The sequence below is a fragment of the Leptopilina boulardi genome, unplaced genomic scaffold (assembly GCF_019393585.1).
Source record: "Leptopilina boulardi isolate dan_hultmark-lab unplaced genomic scaffold, ZJU_Lbou_2.1 LbouV2_59, whole genome shotgun sequence".
In the NCBI taxonomy this organism is placed as follows: Eukaryota; Metazoa; Arthropoda; class Insecta; order Hymenoptera; family Figitidae; genus Leptopilina; species Leptopilina boulardi.
In genome coordinates, this window is record NW_026138004.1 from 1,097,086 (window position 1) to 1,121,751 (window position 24,666).

The following is a 24,666-nucleotide window of genomic DNA, read 5'->3' on the forward strand; positions in this document are numbered from 1 at the left end:
TGTTCGAGATAAAGATTTTTTTCCATGTACATTGGTAATTTATTGTTTATACCAGGGGGGTCGTTTCAAAATAGAATGCCTCATTTACATAAAAAAGAAATATGTTTAAATTAATTGAACTTAATGGCATTCCATTCACAGTAAATCAAAAAGTAAATTTGAATGAAAATGAAAAATAGTTGAGAAACTTAACCTCAAATTTCATGTTCAACCAAACCTAACTTCACCTAACCGAACCTAACCTAACCTTAATCAGAATTGACCTAACCTTGCTTTAAAGCCTGTACCACAAGTTAACCTAACCTAAAAGGTATCTAAAACTCTAAAATTCTTTTGAAATCTTTACAGTTATAGTACTAAAAAAAAACTTTTACAAAAAATTAAATGTAATTTTGTAAAATATATCCTTATATCACAAAAGGAATAATTATTAATTTTTTTTTAAATCTTTTTTTGTTCTATTTTAATTATAAATTAAATTTGAAGTATTAAAGAAAAGGTGACTTTGGTGATGTAACGTAAATTTTTGTGTCATAAATTATAATGATTTTTATAAAATTGTTTATGATGATGCTGATGATGATTAATAAAAACTTGTTTTATTAATCGGAAAAAAGTAATAGCAAAAAATTAATTATTCGAAGTTGGAAAAAAATGTTTTACGATTAGAGAAAAATATGACACAACCCAAAACATTCTCTACATAACAATATTCTATTTATCAATATAAATAATTAATTTCCACTAATAATAATAATAATAATAATAATAATAATAATAATATTGAAATAAATTCAATGCAGAAATGAAAATCTGAATAAATTAACATTTCCTTAAAACAGAAGATTAGTTATTTTTTTAATTTAATTAGTAGAAAATGCATATAAATATTATATTTATTATTGTTATTATTATCCCGTGTAGAAATCACCAACGTATGCGTAAAATGATTGTTGGCCCAACATTGGTCCTACCTTGGCAGCCCCTGTTTATATATTCTAGACTGGTCCTAACTTGGACTTAGCTAGAACATCTATAGTTAAGTGTTAGAAAATTTTTTATGAAAAAAAGTGTTTGAATTTAGGATTTGTACAATATTCTCAGATAATATTTATTTAATTAATTGATAATTATTTATATGGATATTATTAATAAATAATTAATTATTTATTAATTTGCAATAAATATTTAAAGACATTTTTCCATAGTTATATTTGTTAATTTATTTAATTGTTATATATATTGCCAAATAATATATTTCAAAAATATTTTGTTGAATTTTTATTTGTTTAAACAATTTATTGTTCATAATTTATAATTCTTTTTAAATACACATAGATAGTAGAACAATTTTATAAATTTGTTACCTTCTCTTAGTAGTTATTAATTTAAAGGTTATAAATAAAATAAAATATAGAATTAAATTTGCAACTTAAATTGTTTCTATTTATTAACATTTTTCATAATTTTCCTAGAAAAATGCAGTACTTTTTCCTATTGTAAAATTAGGAAAAAACTACATCTTTCTAGGTGTACTACAAAAAAGTTAATAAATAACAACAATAAATTGTTTAAACAATTTTTGAATTAATAATTTTACATTCAAATCTAACTGGCTTTATATTTGATTTGATAAATTGTAAAATTAGGAAAAAAAACTGCATCTTTCTAGGTACACTACAAAAAAAGGTTAATATAAATAACAATAAATTGTTTAAACAATTAAACAATGCAATATAATGTTTTAAATCCATTATTTGTCAGCAAAAAAAAAAAAAAACAGTGAAAGGTCTGGATGATTTCAAGTATTTTTGTAAAATAGAATTAAAAAAATATAGTTGAAAATTTATATAGACAAATCAAATAAAAATATCAAATTAGTTAATAATAGGGCAAAATAGATAGGACCAAGCTAGAACCAGTTTTCATTTTCGACACGGGTATTATTATTATTATTATTATTATTATTATTTGAAAAAAATGTATAGTTAAATAAAATTAATTATATTTTTATAACACATTTTATTTAAATTAATGAAATATGAAAATGTGTTAATTTTGCAATAATTACCGACACTCAAGGAAATGATAATTTATTATCAAAATCAAAAAGAATTGAATGAATAATAATTAGAATAAAAGTTTTCAAAACTAGTTTACTTACAAATAATTATTACACTAGTTTGAATTTGGAAAATTTGTTATTATAACTTAATTAATAGTCAACAAATGTGAAATATAAATCAAATATGTTATCTAAATTCTCGACATATACGTGAAATGTGAATTTTCTTTTTTTTTTTAACATGTTTTCAGTGATTTTACAGGTGAAGGGGAAGAAAAAGTTGAATAGATTACATCATTTTAAGACACGTTTCTCTAATTCTATCGCTCCTATATTTGCATGGTCTTGAAACCCATCTATATATACTATATTACATAAAGTTTCGCAAAAACTATTTAACTTGTACATTTATATACATAAAATTGAACTTCCAACACATGATAGCTTGTTTACTTTTTCTTTTAATACGAAAACAAGAATTTTTTTTTATTTTTCAATTATAAATGTAAATAAATAATAATTCCATTAAATTTTGTTATTTTATTTATTTAATTTTTTTTTTTTAAGTGAAATTTTTAATTAACAAATTTTTTTTGGTACCAAATTTTTTGTTCAACATAATTTTCATTTTATAGAATTTATCGTTGTTCAATTTTTTATTTAAAAAATTACAATTTAATTGAATATTAATTTAGTAGAATTGTCCTTTAACAGCGAATTTTAAGTGATTGGAATTTTTAAATGACACAATTTCCAATTCACCGAATCTTCATTTATATGAATTTTTATTTACACGAATTTTTATTTAATAGAATTCTTAAAACGCTGATTTTTCATTTTGTCCGAAATTGCAAATGACCGAACAAACAATCGACAGAAAGATTTTGGCGCGAATTTTTTTTTTTTAAATTAACCAATCTTAATTTTCTGCTACTGGTTAATTTTATTCTGCATTGGTTAATTTTAAAAAAATTCACGCTAAAATCATTCTATCGATTGTTTGTTGGGTCATTTGTAATTTCGGATAAAATAAAAATTCGTCGTTTTAAAAATTTTATCACATAAATAAAAAAATTTGTGTAAATAAAAATTCGGACAAATGAAGATTTTGGAGTTATTTGAAATTATGGCAATTAAAAATTCGAATCACTTAAAATTCGCTGTATAATGAGAATTCTGTCTAATTAATATTCGGTTAAATTAAAAAATTTTAATAAAAAAGTTGGATAAAAAGTGAAATTTTGTAAACTAAAAATTCTGTAAAATATAATTTCTGTCAAAAAAAAATTTGGTAGCTAAAAAATTTGTTAAAAATTCCTTCAAACAGTAATTATGTCAAAATGCTAATTTAGAAAATTTTTAATATTATAACTCTGAAAGTAATTTAGATGTCACATTTTTTTCTTTCTGTATTTGAAAGAGCATTCATTTCTTTTTCAAAATCCGTTGGAAAAATTAAAAAATGTTTAAAAATAACAAAATGGCGGCTATTTTAAGAAATAAAATTGAAATTGAAATTATGTACATACTCAAAAAACTTCACTTCTTTTTTTGCTCAAAATTTTTTTGTCGATTCTCTTCACATTAAAGAATATTTTGATAAAAAAAAAAGTGGTGTTTTTGAGTAATTTCAATTAAAATTTTTTTTTTTTTATTAAAATGGCTGCCATTTTGTTATTTTTGAACATTTTTTTTTAATTTTTCCAACGGATTTTGAAATAAAAAAGAAAGATCTTTTAAATGCAAAATGAAAAAAATGAGACATCTAAATTACATTAAAAATTATAACACTTTAAAGTTTTTTTCCCTAAATTTTAGATAAACGAAATTTTGAGACGCATGATTATAATATAATCATGTTCTAAAAATAATTATTTAGAATCGTCATTTTATGGAAATTCATTTGTCATAACTATTTTTGAGCCGAATTTTTATTTATTCGAATTAATATTTTGCAGAATTTTCATCAAGACGATTTTCTATATTACAGAATTTTTATATAATCAAAAATTCACTTTACAGAATTTTTATATAATCAAAAATTCACTTTACAGAATTTTTATTTCTTCGATTTTTTCTTTGTCAGAATTTTTATTTGCTTGAATTTTCATTTAACATAATAGTTATTTTAAAGAATTTTTATTGGGTAGAATTTTATTGCATAGAATTTTCTTTCAGATAAATTTTCATTTGTTTGAATTATTATTTGATATAATTTCCATATAGCCGATTTTTCTTACTACAGAATTTTTACTTAACCGAAAAATCATTTAACAAAATTTCTAATTGATAGAATTTTTTATTTGTCCAAAATTGCAAATGGCCAAACAAACAATCGATTTTGGCGCGATGTTTAAAATCAACCAATCACAATTTTATGGATAATTTTTGATTGGTTGATTTTAAAAATCGCGCCAAAATCTATTGATTGTTCGGCCATTTGCAATTTCGGACAAATGAAAATTCTATCAATTAGAAATTCTGTTAAATGATTTTTCGGTTAAGTAAAAATTCTGTTGTATTAAAAATCGGTTATATGGAAATTATATCAAATAATAATTCGAAAACAAATGAAAATTCATCTGAAAGAATAAAATGAAAATTCTATGCAATGAAATTCTATACAATAAAAATTCTTTAAAATGCCTATTATGTTAAATGAAAATTCGAGCAAATAAAAATTCTGACAAATAAAAATTCTGTGAAGTGAATTTTCGGTTATATAAAAATTCTGTATTATAGAAAATTGTTTTGATGAAAATTCTGCAAAATATTAATTCGAACAAATAAAAATTCGGCTCAATAATAATTATATATGACAAATGAAATTCTATAAAATGAAAATTCTAACTAATGATTTTTATAACATAATCATGATGCGTCCCGATGTTTTAGCCTGTTTGATTTGAAATTAATTTGTTGTAAAATTTTTTAAAATGAAAATTGTACACTGAGAAAAAAAATTTAGTGTTTGCAACAAAATTGTTTGGTTAGGCAATTTTGGTTCTTGTAACCAAATTTTGGTTGGCTGAAACAAAGTCGTAGAGTTATCTCAACCAAACATTTGGTTAGGCCAACAAAATTATTTGGTTGAAAATTTTTAAATTCCAACCAAAATTTGGTTACGACAACAAAATAATTTGGTTAACACAACAAAATAGTTTGGTCTAAAAAACCAAATGATCGTTTGTTGTCCTAACCAAAATTTGGTTGCGACAACCAAATAATTTGATATAATAAATAAATAATGAAATGAATAAAAAAGATAAAAAGAAAAGAGGTAAGGGTAGAATAAGATTTTTAATTTTACAAAAAAAAACTGTTTGATCAACCAATTATTTTTGTTGACCTAACAAAAAAAATTTCGTTGAGCTAACCAAACATTTTTGTTATGCCAACAAAAAACACTCAACCAAATTTTTTCGATTGACTCAAACAAATAGTTAAATACCAACAAAATTTTTTTGTTGGCCCAACCAAATGTTGGTTGCTCTGACTAAACAATTTTGCTCAGTGTAAGCATTGATTTTTTTATTGAAAAATTCATGAGCCCCGTAGGGAATATATGTAATGTAAAATAGTAAATTGACTTACTGTTTTTGCGTCCTTCTCGAACTTTATATGTCAAGTCGGTGAACGCCAAATCAACAGGTGGCCTTTTAGGTAAATGGGTTATTGTTTTTGGCTGCGCTGGCACAATTTGTAGTCGAACAGCTGAATTTTTTCTGGATTGCAATAAAATTCCATTGGAATCATCATCCCGTGAACTGTGACCTTCGAGCTTCATTTTGTTTATAATATATATATACACAAACACACACTTGTAGTTAAAATTTATCGTTAAATGATTTTTAATTAATTGGTTTTTTAATCTTGGAGAGTATGTTATTAACTGAACGCCAAATGCTTCTTCTTTTCCTCAAGTTATATCACTTTTTTTTTTTTTTTTCTTATTTTATAGTCTTTTATAGATCCCTACGTCACGTTTATACTTCTTTTGCAAGTTGACATCCTGTAAATTATATATTTTATATACTTTTTGTGTGTGTGTGATATTTAATCATTTTATACAAAGTGAGGAAAATTATTTTTAATTTATGTATTTGAGAAGTAATATATTTTGCAAAAAAGCTCTTTTTTTTTGGTAAATTTCCACTGTTAGAAAAATTTGTTGTAAAAATTAATAAAATGCATATGAAGCAAATTTTTATGCAATACCGCAGTATTGAAATTTAAGACAAATGTTTGCCAACTCGAAAAAATAACATTGCTTTACTATTATTTTTTAGACGAATTTTCAATTTATCGAATTAAAATTTAACAGATTTTCTTTTCATACAAATTTTTAACTTAACAAAATTTTTAGCTATTGAATTTTTGCGAGAATTTTTATTTTACAGTCATTTTCATTACATGATTTTTGATTTAAGAGAATTTTAATTTAACAAAATTCTCATTCAATCGAATTTTTAAATGACCGAAATTCTAATTCACCGAATTTTTGTTTTGTTCGAATTTTTATTTGTACGAATTTTTAAATTGACCGAATTTTTAAGACGCCGAATTTTCATTTGTCCGAAATTACAAATAGCCGAACAGAAAATTGAAAGAAAGATTTCGGTGTAATTTTTAAAATTGACCAATCACGATTTTCTTGATAATTTCGAGTTGGTCAATTTTAAAAATTACACCGAAATCTTTCTGTCGATTTTCTGTTCGGCTATTATTTATGTAATTTCGGACAAATGAAAATTTGACGTCTTAAAAATTCTATCAATTAAAAATTCGATGAATTAGAATTTCAATACTGTTATTGCATAATATGCATTCTATTAAGATTTTTCCAACACTACTGACATATCTTTTGACAATATATATAAAAATTAAATATTTTTCCTTTGAGGTTATGTTTAAGTAATTTTTTTTTCCTATCTTCATATTCTTTAAAGAGGAAGTTAAATAAAATTTTCATGTTTCTATAATGAACAGTTTTTTTTTATTTTGAATGAAAATGTTAATTTTAACGTCTAAAAATAATTTTACATTAACGTCTAATGGATTTAAATTGTATACGTCATGAGTAAAAGACTTTTTTAAAAGTGAAAAAAAATCAGCTTAATATATTAGGCATTCGGTTTTTTTTTTTTTTTTTTTAATGAATCTCCATCAGCTCTTGTAAACAATATTGACAATGTAGGACAATTTTCAATAAATATATTTTTTTTTAATTAATAAACCCAAATTGCAAATTTTTTTTTGCAGTTTAGAAGGAAAAAATTTTTAAACTTTTTAACGATAAAATAATGTTTATAATTTATAGAGAAAATTTAATTTTGAATGTTAAACTTCTAAATATTTTAAAATGTCTCGGATTTTTAACAAATCTATGTGAAAATAAAGTATAAATATTATATTTCTTTTATTTTCTTGAATGAACATTTCATTTTTTTAGAAATTAATTTAAATTCACAGAGTAAATAATTTTGGAGGTTAAAATATTTATGAATTGAGAAATACTTTTTGAAAAGAGCGGATTTTTTTCTTTAATTTCCTGTTTATTAATATTAAATTTTTTTTTTTTAATCAGAAACAAACAATAAATAAATAAAAATAATTGAATATTTAAACTTTATTTTAAGATAGATTTGATCAAAATTTGAGATAACGTGTTTAGAGATATTTAAAAGTTTATCTTTGTAATTACACCCAGAGAAATGTTTTATTTGAACCAAATATATAATATATTTGAGTTAAATAAACGTATATTTGTCTCACAGCCTTCTAATCCATTTATTTTGTGTAAATAAATTTTTTTTATTTAAATCAAATAGAAATTTATTTAAATCAAATAAAAATTTATTTAAATCAAATAAAAATTTATTTAAATCAAATAAAAATTTGTTTCAAAAACAAAAATGATTGATTCAAATGCAATTTATTTAATTGAATTAAAAATTATTTGGTTCAAGTAAATATTTATTTGATAATATTCCAGTAATCGATTATTTGAATCAAATAAAGATTTATTTGATGATAGTCAAGTGACCGATTTTTTAAATCAAATAAATTTTTTTTCAATGTACAAGGGAGATCGTTTTCAAATAGAATGCTTCATATATATATGAGTTATGTAAATCATAATTATATAAAGTGGATTGTTATTTTTTTTCAGTATTGCTGACAACATGTAAGGAAAGCTAGTTTTTATTTTCTAATTTACCTTCGAAATTATCATAAAACAAATAAAAGTGAATAATAATTAATTCAATTTCAATTGCAATTTGTTACTTTAAAAAAAAGTTATAATTAGAGTATAAAAGCATATGAAAAAAATTAATATTTATTAAAAACCCTTTTTTATTTTTTAAAAATACTAATATCAAAAGAAAGGTAAAGAAAAATTTTGTTTTTTATAAAATTAAATATTTTTGGTAAATTAAAATACTTTTATTTATAAGAATATAAATAATGAAAGTTAATAAACATAAATAACATGAATAGGTATTAATTAGTAGTAATAATATTTAATAAATAATAATATTATTAATTAATATTAATATTATTAAATAAATGATATTATTAATTAATATTAATAATAAATAAATGATTAATGATTAATTAATATCAATATTATTAAATAAATAATACTATTAAGTAATATTATTGAAAACAGTTTTGTGATAAAGAGTCAATTGCACAAGAAAAACAAAAAAAAAAAATCTAATCAATTCTAAAATAATTGATAAAATAATTCTATAACATAATTTAAAAAATATATATTTCGTCAGTAATAATCTTCTACTAATGTAAATTTATTATCTAATTAATTAATAAACACAAAGTGTAATTAAGTCCCTTGACTTGAAGTGTCAATTCCACTAAATATAAAATAGTACAAAAAATTTTCTTCAGTTTTTAATTTTTTTTTTTTATTTATTTTGATATGATAAAATCAAAAAGTTTAAAAATCATTGGATTTTACTAGGAAACAAAAATAAAATGATTGTCATTTTGGAAATTGGACTAAATTAACTAAAAAAAAATGCTTGTAAAATGAAAAAAAAAATTTAATTAATTTAAAAAAAATAAAAATTTAATTAAAACTCATTTTTTGCAAAAAAAAAAAATAAAAAATCCATTTGATATATAAAAATAACGGAAGTATGTATATATGGTTGCCATGCTTTCATTGACATCACACGCGATTCAAATGATAACAAAACTCGTACATACACTCTCGTTTTACTTTATGTTTTCTAAAACGCATTTACATTATATATATTTCTCGCAATAAATTTTCCTCGGAAGTTATGAAAAAAGAAAATGATTAAATCACACAAAAAGAATCTCCTTTTTTTCTAAAGTGTCAAAATTTTTCTTACATTCTTCATGCCATTTTATAAATTCCTTTGTCCTGATTAAAAAAAAAAAAAATTCTGATATTTTTTATATTTCTCAAAATATTTGTTTTTCCCCTTTTTTTCTTTAATGAATATACCACAACATAGTGAATTTCACACAATTGAATTAGACCTTTTAAAATTGCGCGTCAAGAAAAAATTTATTGGAAAAGAGAAACAAAAAAAAATGTTTGCAGGAACGAGCGCATTAGAGCGTTCGAAACCTGCGATACGCGCACGTTCGCGACTCAAGTGGGACTGTTTTCAGTCAAGTAGAACAACTACGACGAAACGTTCGACCATCACCATTGACCGTCGATGGTCCCCGGCATCAGGCAAATCTAGACCTAGAGGGAGAGATACGTATATACATATACATAGATATATATATATATGTATAAAATAGAAATCTATATGTGTGTATCATGCAGGCGACACAGGAGCAAAGTCGAACTGAATCATGTGTAGAAGAGTTGATTCTATATATCAAACCTTGATACTCAGATGTCAAGAGATTTCTATTTAAATCAACACGTGGCATGAGTTGTAATGATTTTTGACGTTAGAAAATTTTTTTTTTTTTGCAAAAAAAAAATTTGTTTAACAATTTTTGTTATTAAACAAACAGAAATTGTAACATTAAAAAGAAATAATAATAATTATATTTGATTCTATCAGAAAAAATTAGCTGTAGAACGTGTACGACTTGTTTTTTTTTTTTTTTTTAATATATTATTCGAGTTTTTTTTTAATCCTTGAATCATCAGATTCACTTCAAACTCTTCTCAGTTTCTCAGGGTCGCTGATTACGCATCTGACATTAAATTCGTTATCAGAGACTCCAAAAAACCCCCGAGTAACAAGTTTCAAGCGAATATGGTCAATTTTTAAATTTTTGGTCGCCATATTGGTTCCGCCATTTTGAATTTTGAAAATATGATGTCAGATTCGTAATCAGCGACCCCTAAAACCCCTAAGTAATAATTTTTTATGTGAATTCGATGAATTTAAAAAAAAAATTCCACTATATTTGATCCGCTATTTTGAATTTTTGAAAACTGACAGCAGATTCGTAATCAGCGACCCCGAAAACCGCCGAGTGACAAGTTTCAAGCGAATATAATCAATTTTTAAAATTTCGGTCGCCATATTGGATCCGCCATTTTGAATTTTTGAAAACTGACACCAGATTCGTAATCAGCGACCCCCAAAAGCTCCCGAGTAACAAGTTTCAAGCGAATATGGTCAATTTTTAAATTTTTGGTCCCCATATTGGTTCCGCCATTTTGAATTTTGAAAATATGATGTCAGATTCGTAATCAGCGACCCCTAAAACCCCTAAGTAATAATTTTTTAGTGAATTCGATGAATTTAAAAAAAAATATTCCACTATATTAGATCCGCTATTTTGAATTTTTGAAAACTGACAGCAGATTCGTAATCAGTGACCTCAAAAACCCCCGAGTAACAAGTTTCAAGCGAATATGATAAATTTTTAAATTTTCGGTTGCCATATTGAATCCGCCATTTTGAATTTTTGAAAACTGACACCAGATTCGTAATCAGGGACCCCGAAAACCCCCGATTAACAAATTTTAAGCGAATCCAATCAATTTTTAAATATTCGATCGCCATATTGGATCCGTCATTTTGAATTTTCAAAACCCTAATTAAAAATCATAATCATTTACCCCCCCCCCCCTCCCCTCGAATAACGATTATAGTTTCTAATAATGATTTTCCATGATAAGATTTGCAAAAAAATTTCTATAAACAATTTTTTATTTAAACAAATAAAATAATTGTAAATTTCTTCGTTGTTAAATAACTAATGACTTTTTCATATATGGAAAAAAATAACTTGACAATGTATATAACTTGTTGCAGATAAATATTTTTCAAGATTTTTTTTCTCTTTTGTTATAAACAAATAAACAAAATTTTGTTTAAAAAAGAAGATTAATAACTATTTATATTTACGAATTTATGCACGGCAATTTATTGTTAAAAAATTATAAACAATTATTGTATTTATTATTTATTTTATTTATTTTTATTATTATTTATTATTATTTATTATTATTTATTTATTATTTTATTTATCAGGTGTTTATTGTATTTATTATCATACAAATAACATGGATTTTGGTATGAGTCAAAATAAAGACATTTAACGTGTAAAATTTATTTAAACAATTTTTTATAAATAAATAAATTGTAAATTTTTTCCAAAGTTTAAAATGCCATTCGATGCAATAAAGAAATAATAATTATTTCGAGAATATTTTATGATAAAAAAATTTTTTTATAATTAAATTAACAATAAGCAATTTTTTATAAACAAATAGAAAAATTATTACTTTAAAAAAGAAACAGATAACACTATTTAATTACAAAGATTATGTATTTACGTGTACATATTACTTGTTTATTTTTTTTATGAAAGGTAATTTGTTAATAAAAAAAAAGTTATCAACAATTATTGTGCAATAATATTCGTATTAAGACTTTGAGTTCAAGAGAGTGTAAATATAAAAAAAATTCTACGAATCGTGAAATAAAAGTAGTGGAAATTGACATTTGTTTATAATTTGCTTCTATAATTTGTTATAAACAAATGTAGCGATCATAAATAAACAATAAATTATACATGTTCTAGCACTAATTTTTTCTTTAGAATCGAATGAAGTTATTAGTTTTTTTTAAACAATTTTGTTATTTGTTTATAACAAATTGTTTAAAACAATTTTTTTTGTAAAAAAATTTTATATCAAAAATTATTATCGTGATTTATATTATGTTAAAATTCAAATAACTTTTGTTTAAAGTATCATAATTTTTCTATTTGTTTATAAAAAAAAAAATTTTTTTTAAATCTATTTCACATAAAACTTCATACATACTTTTCGCGCTTTTTGCTAAAAATCAAATTGCATTATTAATTTAAAAAAAAAAATATTTTCTTTTATTATTTTTTATTTTACAGAGTAAAAAATAAACAAAAAAATATAAATAAAATAATATTTAAAATTTTTTTGTTCGGGAGAAGGGGATTAATTTTATATCAGCTATATCTATATAAAAATGACTAATTTTTTCCAAATTTATAATTTTTATTATAATTAATATAATAATAATAATAATAATTATTATTACACACAGATTTTAGATCCAAAGTTCCGTAAAAAATTTAAAAAATCACACTTATATATTTAAATCGCGTTTTTTTAAATACAATGAGCCGTTATTTGAAGCAGAACGTGCTTCTATTTATCACATAGTGACGTATATAAAAAAAAATAAATCACACACCTTGATTTTCAACTAGACGACAAAAAAGTGCAAATATTATCATATATTCTTCGTGTTTAATACAATTAAATATTTCTCGTCCCATTATTTCTATAGATATTAAAATTTTTTTAAAAAATGTCATTTAAAAATTATTACTTCCATATTACAACTATAATTGAAGAAAACTTGTTTTTTACAACACTATACTGAAGCTAATTAAAAAACAAGATAATTAGATACGCTGCAAAATAATTTTCATGAAAAAAATTCCAATTTATAACAATAATAATAATAATAATAATAATAATAATAAAATTGATATTAATTTGAATTTTTAGGAAATCCACACATTGTCTATGTCAAATAATAAATTAATTTAATTAAATAATATTTTATTTGAAATAAATAAAAAAAAAAAAAAATAATAAAATTAAAAAATTAAAAAAAATTTTTAGAACAGAATTTTTAAAATTTCTAATACTTAAATACAAAGTAAAACTGTTGGACAACTTTTTTATGAAAACAATTCTCGCAGGTATCATACAACTCTTTGGATCATCAACCCCTAGTTTTCTTTTTAATTTTTTTTTTCGGCAAACTTTATTCCTGAACCGGTCCAGAGTTTGACCAAAGTCACGTAGACACTTTCTATATATAAAGGCATAACGAATCCTAATCTGATAAAATTCTTGACAAAAATTAAAAAATTTTATAAAATAAAAAAATTAAAAAAAAAAAAAAAAAAATTGGAAAGCGTATCCTGTATTATACATGCATAGAGATACAAATGCGTGACGCACTTTTCCTCACTTGGAAGTACAAAACGAACGTAATCCATATATTGTTTCCTGTGCAGACCATAAATCGTCACGGATATTACGCAATACATAAATTTAAGACCCGCAAACAAAATAATAATATTGCAACTGTTGAAAAAAAAAAAAAATCAAAAAAACATTTTTTATTTGTAAACTGCACTTTTAATTATATGTAAAAATATTTTTTTTTCACCATAATAAAAAAAAAATTTTTTTTAAATCAATTTTTTAATATAAAGACATTTTTTTACATCTTAGTAGTTTTTTTTTGACAATTATGAAAAATAATATAAAAAGCTATTGAACTCGAAAGTAATTTCCACGGAAGGCAAATTGGACTGAGAATAAAGGTCGTTTACACAAGAAGAATAGCACAAAGTCCGCGCTTGAGAATCTTTTTCCATTCAATTGATAACAAAAAAAAATATTGTTTATTTATTTTTCTTTTTTTAAATAAATTTAAATTAAAAATTGATTTAAATTTGAATTTTTTTTACGTAATAATATTAATAGTACTTCTAAAATAAAAATAAAATTGAATTTAAAACTATAATGTTAGTAAAGAAGGAATCTATTATTTATGATAACTATTCATGTAGAACTATGTGTATAATACTCAATATTTTAAATTATCTTTTTATTTTACATTGACTTTGATTTTAAATTCATACCATGTTTTTTTTTTTAATATAATTTATTTTTTCTACAATATATTATTAAAGTTGAAATGCCTTAAAACATCCAGAGATTACGAATTAATCTTGCTATGTTTAAAAAAAAAAAGATTTACAATAGTTTTTAAGATGTTTATCTTTAATAACAAAAAAACAATTCTCATTTACAAATAATGTTGTTATTATATTACGAATGAATTATATCAATTCTACATGACTGGACTACTGAAAAATTAAAAATTTTCCTTGTTATTTGAATTTATTGAAAACTTAATTTAAATTTTAGTTAAATTTTTATTAAATTAATAAAAATTGAATAAATTTTTGTTCCATCGTAAAATGCTTTGTAGTTTTGAAAATATGCCAACGTTATAAAATTAATAAAATAAAATATAAAAAAATATATAAATAAAAATTTAAAAAAATAATAAAAAAATTAATAAAAAAATATAATGAAATAAAAAAATTGTATCAATTTTTGTAATTGAGAAAATATATTTTGAAAAGAAAAACCATTGTCTAGATATGTATGTATCTCTACTTCTTGTAAACAAATTATTTTGAAAACTTTTTAACCGGATTATTTAGAAATTTTTTTTTAATTAATAAAAATTGTTTTTTTTTGTTTCAGGATTCTCGAGGAAATCTTTAGATGCGGACCAGTGAATTTTCTTTTAATTTTATATTTTACAATAATATTAATAATACTATATTTATAATATTTAATATTAATATTTTTATACCTAATATTTTTATAATATAATATTATAATACAATCCTATTATATATATTTAGCATGCTATTAAAGCTTGAAATTATCGTAATATACAATTAACCCTCGCATACTGTCGAATTGTCGAAATTTCCCCACTCTTCAAGTTTCGTATACTGTCGAATTTGAAGCCACGCCTCTCGGAACAGGTGGGGAATATTTTCAGGGACGTACATATCAGGTGCCCCATTATGGTTACAATAAATTCCCCTCCAAGAACACGTGCAATTTTTTATTTATTTATTTTTTTATATTTTTTTAATATTTTTATTTATATATATATATATATATATATATATATATATATATATATATATATACATATTTTTTAATTTGAGTCGGTATTTAAACTGCACAAAAATTTTTAAAAAAGTTGGAATAAACGAAACATAAATAAATATTTGTCCTTTTCATATTCGATGATTTTACTTTTTTTTTTATTTTATTTTGAAGATTGAAAATTTTTGTCTTCTTTACATGATTATTTTTTCCATAAATTTCTTTTTCCAAATTCGTCGATTATTAGGTACATAAAAATATTTAAAAAATTTTTTATTTTGTACATTGCATTTTTTTTTTAATTAAAAAATTTGTTACATACAAAATAACAAGTTTTAAGGAAAGTTTATGTATAATATAAGCAAATTAAAAAAAATTGTATGTAATAACTAATAAATTTAAAAAAAAAAAATTTGTGCAAAAAATAATAAAGAAAAAAACTAAAAACAAAGTTTTTTTTTAATATAAAAAAATAAATAAATAAAAAATTATAGGGTCAGAATTTCTCAAACGGATCACCTAAAATTCAGAAATTTTTTTTTTAATCAAAACACATTTCTCTTGACTCTTTACATGGTAAAAATAAGTCCCTGAAATTTTTAGGTCAAAAAAAAATTTTTTGTTAAAGTTATAAACAATTGAAATTTTTTGCAGTCTTATTTTAAAAAATTTTTTTCTCGATTTCCTGTTCACCAATTAAAAAAAAAGGGTTTTTCTCGTCTTAAAATGTAGTTTCTAAATATAATTTTTATTTTGAAAAAATTTCATATTTAATAGATTTTTATATTATTTATTTATAAAATGTTATTAAAAAATAGTGTTCTTGACGTCCTACAGAAAATTAAATTTTTTTTTTGAATTCCCCACACAATTTTGTGTAAGAAACCGTTGAGAAAAAAAATGAGACTAAAAAAAAAAATTTCTGAATTTTAGGTGATCCGTTTGAGAAATTCTGACCCATATATTTATAATATAATATTATAATATAATCCTATTATATATATTTAGCATACTATTAAAACTTGAAATTATCGTAATATACAATTAACCCTCGACTCTGTTGAATTGTCGAAATTTCCCTACTCTTCAAGTTTCGTAAAGTGTCGAATTTGAAGCCACGCCTCTCGGAACAGGTGGGGAATATTTTCAGGGGCGTACATATTCTGGTGCCCTATTATGTTTATTATAAATTCCCCTCCAAGAACGCGTGCAATTTTTTATTTATTTATTTTTTATATTTTTTTTATATTTTTATTTATATATATACATATTTTTTAATTTGAGTCGGTATTTAAACTGCCCAAAAAAAAAAAAAGTTGGAAGAAACGAAACATAAATAAATATTTGTTCTTTTCATATTCGATGATTTTACTTTTTTTTTTTTTTTATTTTATTTTGAAGATTGAAAATTTTTGTCTTCTTTACATGATTATTTTGTCCATAAATTTCTTTTTCCAAATTCGTCGATTATTACATAAAAATATTTAAAAAATTTTTTATTTTGTACATTTCATTTTTTTTAATTAAAAAATTTTTTACATACGAAATAACAAGTTTTAAGGAATGTTTATGTATAATATAAGCAAATTAAAAAAAATTGTATGTAATAACTAACAAATTAAAAAAAAATTTTTGTGCAAAAAACAGTAAAGAAAAAAACTAAAAACAAAGTTTTTTTTAAAATAAAAAAAAATTAAAAAAAATTATAAATAATTAAAATAACAAAAGTAAAAATATAAAAAATGCAAAAATAACAATATTTGTTTATTTTAAAGATTTTTTGAAAAATTTTCGTGTAGTTTTGATACCAACTAACAATTTTTTTTTTTTTTAGTAAAGCTGTTTCAAACGTCTTTTGTATTAATTATTATTATTGGAATTTAGTGCATAGCGATATTAAAGTCCATTTACTGATAATAATTGAAAATTTGTTATTGTTTTATCACATTTTCATCTGAATTTTTTTTATCACATCACAGAGATAAATTATCTGTAGATGACAATTTTTTAATGATTGAGGTTCTCAAGCTACTGAACATATTATGATAAATGTTATAATGGTAATTTAATCAATAAATATTGTAACTCTTTTATTTTTCATTTAAAAACAATTTTAATTAAATTTAAAATAATATAAATTAAACAAATATTAATTAAAAACAAAAATAAATTATTCTCAGATTATTAATGAAAATTAAATGGTTAAATTGTTTTCGAAAAAATACTAAAAAAAAAAAGAAATATTTTATATAATCAAAAATTTTTGTTAACAAATAAATATTTTCAATTAGTTTTATAATAAATGAATTAATTTAATTAAAAATTAATTATTAATTAATAATTTATTTGATGTCGCAGATGTTCTCGGTAAAATAAATTTATGCGATGATAAAACATTTGAATTCTGACAGTTTTATTCTTTATGTTTGAATGGCGGAATATTATAATTAGATTGTGGAGACGTAGACTAATTTTTATTGTCATTATTGGAAATAAATGAGAATCATTGTATACTCTTGAAAAACCAGTTAACGATAGTTATATTCACATAATGTTGACGATTTTTTTTTTTTTTTTTTTTTTTTACAAAAATGAAGCTCGAGGGTCAAATTGTTTGTTATTTTTTTTATCATTTTATCAACTGAGGTAAAATTCTTTCCATAATTTCATATAAACAAGTATATTATTAAAAATTAATTAAATATGAATATTAATAATTAAAGATTTAAAAAACAAATTTTCAAAATTATAATTTAATTACTTTTCTGTTTTTTATTTTATTTTAAAAATTATATATTTTTTGTGTCTATATGAAAATTAATTTTTTATTTTATTTTTGTTACTTACCCATTCAATCCATTCGCAACTACATTAATTTGCCTATTGTGCAATGTATTCTCAGTAATCGTCATGATTTTAGTAAATTATTACTAATCAGCATTAAGTAATATTTTTAACTTTTTTTAATTTCCTGTAATAATAAAAAAAATTATTATTTTAATACAAATATATAACTGTAAATAATAAATAAAACTAATAGTTCGATTATAACTAATGATAATTAATTAAGAATTAAATTTTCTGAAAATTTTAATAAATAAATAGAGTATTAAATAAATAAATATTAAAACTTAAAAAAAAATTGTTTTTTATACAAATAATTTGATGCAAAAAATAAGTGAAAAAAAATGTCTTCCGAGGACAAATATTTTTAAAAATTCGATTTATTTTCAATTAATACTAAAAGAAATGGATTTTAATGGCATTTAAATTTTTAATTGATAATAAATACTTAAATAGTAAATGAGCGTTAAAAACATTTTTTTTTTTTGTAATGACAAATAACATTAAATATAGTAAATAAGGAAAAGAAATGTGAAATAATTTATTGTATTTAGAATCAATCAAAATTTGAGAAGAAGATTAATTAAGTTATAAGAGGTAAACTTTGAGAAATATTCTTTTTGTTAAAAAAAAAAAAACAAAAATGAATGCATCAACTTGTGGGCCTTGAACCTTGAACAAACGATAAATATTGTAATAAAAAAGGACGTATGTTAAAGCAGTCCAACAGGATATAAAACTTTATATTTTATATAAGCGACGTTTTATTCTAATTTGTTCCGAAAAAATATAAATTTTATTTTTACAATTATAAATTTTTGTATGTTAGAGTAAACATTTATTTTTATTTTTATACAAAAATTATTTACGTCTTGAATTAGAACAATTTCTGTAAATCATATTTAAAAGAATTTTTTAATAAAAAAGGAATAGACAAATAATTGAAATAAAAGTTAGTTTAATTCAATTTTTTGTCTTTCATTAAAAAAAAACAGGCAAAAAAATACAAAAAACCTTTTAGACAAATCAAAATTGTCAAAGTTCATAATATGTTTAGAAAAAACGAAATTTTGAAAATAATTGTCATTCGAAAATTTGAAACACATGATTGTCCTGAATTTTAATTTATCCAAATTTTTATTTGTACGAATTTTTAAGACGCCGAATTTCCATTTGTCCGAAATCTCAAATTTCTGAACAAACAATGGACAGAAAGGTTTTTGGCGCAATTTTTAAAATATTGACCAATCACGATTTTCTTTATAATTTCTTATTGGTCAATTTTAAAAATTGCGCCGAATTCTTTATGTCGATTGTTTGTTCGGACATTTGTGATTTCGGACAAATCAAAATTTGACGTCTCAAAATTTCTATCTATTAAAAATTTTGAAAAAATTCGGTGAATTAAAATTTCTGTCATTTAAAAATTCTGACAAACAAAAATTCGGTAGCTAAAAATTTTGTTATGTAAAAATTCGTATAAAATGAAAATCTGTCAAAAATTTTAATTCAAAAATTGAAAATTTGTCTAAAAAATAATAATAATTATTTTTAAAAAAATACTATGAAATAAAAAATGTAATTAATGATTTTTATTGGTTTAATTGATTAATCAATTTTTTACTTTATATAGGTATTGAATGTTATATTAGATATTAAATTGATTTTATTAATTTTGTAATAAAAATAATTCTATAATGAATATTATCAAGAAAATTTATTTCGAATATTTCAAAATCGAATTAATTGTAAGACAAATTTTCAAAATTTGATGTAAGTAGGATTTATTCGAATTTAAAATTTAGTCATAGTTTTTAGTTTTGATGATCAAAAAAATTTCAGGCAATAATTAATCAAGTTTTACAGATTTTTAAATAAAATTTTTTTCTTTTTTAAATAATAATAATTTTGAAATTTATAGAAATAATTGAATTTAAAAAGATATTGTTATAATTTTCAGACAATAATTAAATTTTACAGAATTATAAATAATTTATTAAATAATTTTAGATAACATTTTTTAAAATTAATTGAATTTTCAAAGATTTACAAATAAGATTTTTGAAGTTAATTGAATTTCAAGTGATTTTTAATTAAATTTTTTTTTTTGATGATTTCACTAAAAAATTTATTAGAAATTGCAGACAAAAATACAATAATTTGAAAACATTTTAAGTGAAAAATGGTTTCAGATAGTTGAATTTTTCGAAGAATATTTTAAAAATCATTTAAAATAATTAAATTTTAGGAGAATTATAATATTGAAATTATTGAATTTAAAAAAAAAATTTAGATGAAAAATTTTAGAAATAATTAAATTTTAGAAGCTATTAAATTGAAATTTTTGAAAATAATTGAATTTCAAAAGATTGTGTTAAATTTCAGACAATAATTATAATAACACAGAAAATTAATTTTGGATAATTTAATTTTTGGATTTTAATCTAATTTTGCTTATTTTAATACCAAAAATGGATTAAAATAAGCAAAATTGGATTAAAATAATAAGCGTTGCAGCTTATTTTAATGCTTTTTAATTTTCTTTGAAGAGAAATTTTTAGTGATTTCTGTTGATGAAGAATTTATTAGAAATCACATAAAAAAATTTTGAATTTCAAAATTTTTTAATTGAAAAATCTATTCAGATAATTGAATTTTTAAAGTATGTTATAAAAATCATTTTTAAAAAAATTGAAATTTTTGCAAAATAATTAAATTTCAAGTGATTTTGAATTAAAATTTTTTGGTAATTTTATTTGGTAATTTTTTGAAAATTATAAACAATAATTAAATTTCATAAAAATTTTAATTGAAAAATAGTTTAAGACAATTGAATTTGTGAAGAATTTCATTAAAATTATTAAAAATAATTATTAATTCAGTGAAGAATTTTAGTTAAAAATTTGTTTAATAATTGAAATAAAGATCTGCATTGTATACTAAAAAAAACGTATTTTGTTTAAAAATTTTGTAAAAAAAAAAAATGTAAAAAGTCGAAAAAGTCGCATTTTATTAAAATAAGTCGAAAAAAGTCAGAAAAAGTTGTATAATCCAAGGCCTGCAGTTGTTGATTAGAATGTTTTTTTCTCATTGTATAGTACAAAAGCCCAGAATACGCAAAGTTATGTTTTACTGTTCATTGACCGTTAAGAGAGCGCTCGAGATCTTGACTTTCCAATAATGACAGGAGAGAAAGAGTTGTTCAACTTGACCATGCCAGACACTATATAGACATTTCTACTTGTGATAAATATAAATACATATATATATATACTCACGTGAAAGCATTCATCCAGATATACACCAGACAAGGTGTTGGATGTTAACTTTTTTTTTAATCCACAAAGAGAAACTTCTTTGTTTTTCAAGGGAAAAAAAACAAAAGAAATAAAGGAAGAAAAAAAAATGATGTTAAAAGAAAAATAATGACACAATTTCTAATTCCGCACTAACAACAGCTTCATGGCAAAGAAGACGCTTTTACACGAACTGACGAATAAGTTCAATTAGTGGTTGATATTAACACAATATCGTGCAATTAAATCATTTGAATTGTCAGTGAGTGATAAATGCTAATTCTTTGATTGGTCATCAATAAGGTTGGAAAGTCCGCTCTTGATAAACACACTTTGACACCGTTTCTTTTTTGTTTCGTTTTTTTTTTTTTTTTCAACGATTCTTATTTGTTTCTCTTTTCTTCTTCCTCATAACAAATTGCAATAGTGTGAAATATTTTCTGGTTTACATATTTCTTATTTTCTACTGTTCACCGCGCGTCCATGAACTGCGACCCTAATGTACTTAATTTTCTCTCTCTCTATCTCTCTCTTGAGCAAAACAAATATGGACGACGACTGATATGAAAAAGCAGACGACTCACTCAGCTGATCGTATGTAGCGTAGCAGAGTGTGTCTATATACACGTGTGTAGATATACAATGTTCTGACTTTATTTATAAAATATAATGATTTTAAATTTCCCGCTGATAGGGTGACGCGCGTTTGTTCAAAATTTATTGTACATTAAACAAATTTTTATATTTTAATATCCGTTTAAAATTTCTTTTTCTAAAACAATGTTATGTAAAAGTTATTTAACTAATAAGAATTTATATTTATCTTGAACCTAATAGGGGACATGCGCATTTTTGTCAAATCCATAAGTATGCAACTGGCGTTACACCATAGCATACTCTGTAGCCTATGGGCGGTATTCATAGTTCCGACTTAAGCGAATGAGTCGAGCTTAAGACCATATATGGCTCATTTCATTTAAATTGTCATATTCAGCTTCCAAAAAAGTTGAGTTGGAAAATTTTGATTTTAAGGTTGAAACTAATTTTTTTTATGCAGTTTAACATGTTAAATTAACAAAATAAATAGTGGTCACAAAATTAAAATCATATATTTCTTATGGCAGACGGTTTTTTTTGGCAGAAATCGTCATATCTTATAAAAAAAATTTTCTGTCAATTTTTGATAAAATAATAATACTAAATATAATTTGATTTGACTGATAATAAATATACAGAAGTTTTTGGGGTCGCTGAAACCGAATTTGAAGTCAGATTTAAAATATATAGAAGTTAATTCGATTTGCTTTAGGGGTTTTTTGGGTAGCTAATTACAAATATGACGTCAGATTTTCAAAATTTAAAATGGTGGATCCAATATGGCGACCCAATATGGCGGATAATGTCAGAAAAGTAATGAATTATCAAAAGAATAAATAGAAGCAAAGTTGAAAATTTGTTATAAACGAATAAACTTTATTTTGTTCTTAGAAATATAATTTTTCTAAAATAATTTCTTTAATGTTAAATATATATACCTGTATTTCAGGTAAAATACCAACTAACACAGAATCTTTTGAAAAACAATAACGTCTCTGTAACTCCCACTCATCTATTTCAAAAGGATTTTCCGCATCTCGAATGTATCGTTTTGCACGTCTTATATTGTTTGTACCATCTTCATTATCAATATCATCCTCAATGTCACTTAAATAATCCATTATATCCATTGTTAACACTTTTTTCACTATAAATACACTAATAAATTATTGCTTAAGTCAACTATAACGTTGACTTTAAATCATAACCTCAATTCGTTCAAATAAGTTCACCGTTAATGTCAAATAAGAAAATCCTATTTGACTATGAATACTTAGCATCTCAAAATCAAAAGCATTTACTTCTTTAAGCAAATGCTTAAGTTGCGGCTTAAGTCAATCCACAATGTGCGACTATGAATCTAGGTGTCAGCTTAAGTCGCTGCTTAAGAAATAAGTATCGACGACCAAGGATGCCATTGTGTTCAGAGATGGGTATGTGTAAAACATCGAGAATATTATCAGTGTTGGGAAAGTAAAATAATGAAAATTGTTGTCAGGGTTGTATCATTATTTTTCATTTTATCGAATTTTCATTTAAACCAATTAGCACAAAAGCTCGTAACAATCTTGTGTATTAATTTCCAAAATTTAAATGGCCTACTGCTTAATTGGCCTAAATTTAATTATCACAACGGTAATATATCCAAATTCTTATTTGAAGTAATATTTATTTGACTCTTTTCAACCCTACATCTGTAATAGATGTATCTATCGATATGCAACTTTTTTCCTACAATTCGTGCAACCATATCCATGATGCTTAATTTTTAAAATCCAACTTTTAATTTAGAAATTAAATATAACAGATTAATTTTTAACTATAGATTTTGTAAAGATGTATGTCAAACTAAAAGGTTAATTGAATATAAACATTTACGAACTAAAAACAATTGAAAATCAAATATCTCAATAAACGAACATCGATTTTCATAATTCAAAAGATTTGTCTTTTAGAAAAAAATTACACATTAGGAATTAAATAGTAGGAAAAAATATATATTAGGAATTTACAATTAGAAAAATTGGATTAGGAAAAAGCAAATAGAAAAAAAGGATTAGGAAAAATGACTATTAAGAAAATAGGGCATTAGGAAAATGCATTTAGGAAAAAAATTAGAAAAATCGTCTGGGAACGCTCTAAAATACTTAGATTCTATGGGTAAATATTTTTTGTTTCTCGCCAGACACTAGAAAAATTATTTAATTCAATTTTGTGTTGAGCCATAAATTAGTCCAGTTAGTTAAAATAAAGTTCCAATGTTAAAAACTTAAAAAACCTAAGCAACAAGTAATGTACAACTTATATTTAATGATTTTCAAGGACAAAGAAAACAAAGAAAATAGATCGATTTCTTTGAATGTTTTTCAAAACTTATTTTTGCAATTAAAACGATACGATCTATGTAAAATGTTAGAAATTACACTTGACCTATAGAAATTGATTTTTCGGTGAATTTCCACTTTAAAAAGCGTTTGTAAACTCAGAAAACATACAGACCTCGTTTTTTGAGCTCGGAAATGCCTCTTTTCTTAATCAAAATTAATTCCTTATGATGTTTGCAAAATACAGTTTGTGTCTAATAATTATTGGATTAGGCAGTTTGGGAGAAACACGTAACTATGGAA

General features: G+C 22.2%; 1 protein-coding gene and 1 long non-coding RNA gene across 6 annotated transcripts in view; one reads left to right on the plus strand and one right to left on the minus strand.

Annotated features, from left to right (window-relative positions):
* The window catches only part of LOC127290318 (ATP-binding cassette sub-family G member 1), a 53,041-nt gene extending 31,107 nt beyond the window's left edge, over positions 1 to 21,934 (minus strand). Inside the window, exons 1-3 of one of the 4 annotated variants that reach the window (XM_051318811.1) lie at positions 21,425 to 21,934; positions 18,150 to 18,273; positions 5,660 to 5,790 (exon numbers count right to left, since the gene is read on the minus strand). In XM_051318811.1, the coding sequence (XP_051174768.1) occupies positions 5,660 to 5,790; positions 18,150 to 18,214 (196 nt within the window). In that variant the 5' untranslated portion in view covers positions 18,215 to 18,273; positions 21,425 to 21,934. Of the gene's footprint in view, positions 1 to 5,659; positions 6,078 to 9,447; positions 9,767 to 18,149; positions 18,274 to 21,424 lie in introns of those variants that run through there. The other 3 variants (XM_051318813.1, XM_051318814.1, XM_051318812.1) reach the window with 3 other exon arrangements.
* Positions 1 to 24,666, plus strand: part of LOC127290331 (uncharacterized) — a 192,293-nt gene that overhangs the window by 109,185 nt on the left and 58,442 nt on the right. For both annotated transcript variants that reach the window (XR_007844295.1, XR_007844294.1), the window contains exon 4: positions 14,883 to 14,913. This is a non-coding gene — a long non-coding RNA (uncharacterized LOC127290331). The remainder of the gene's footprint in view (positions 1 to 14,882; positions 14,914 to 24,666) is intronic.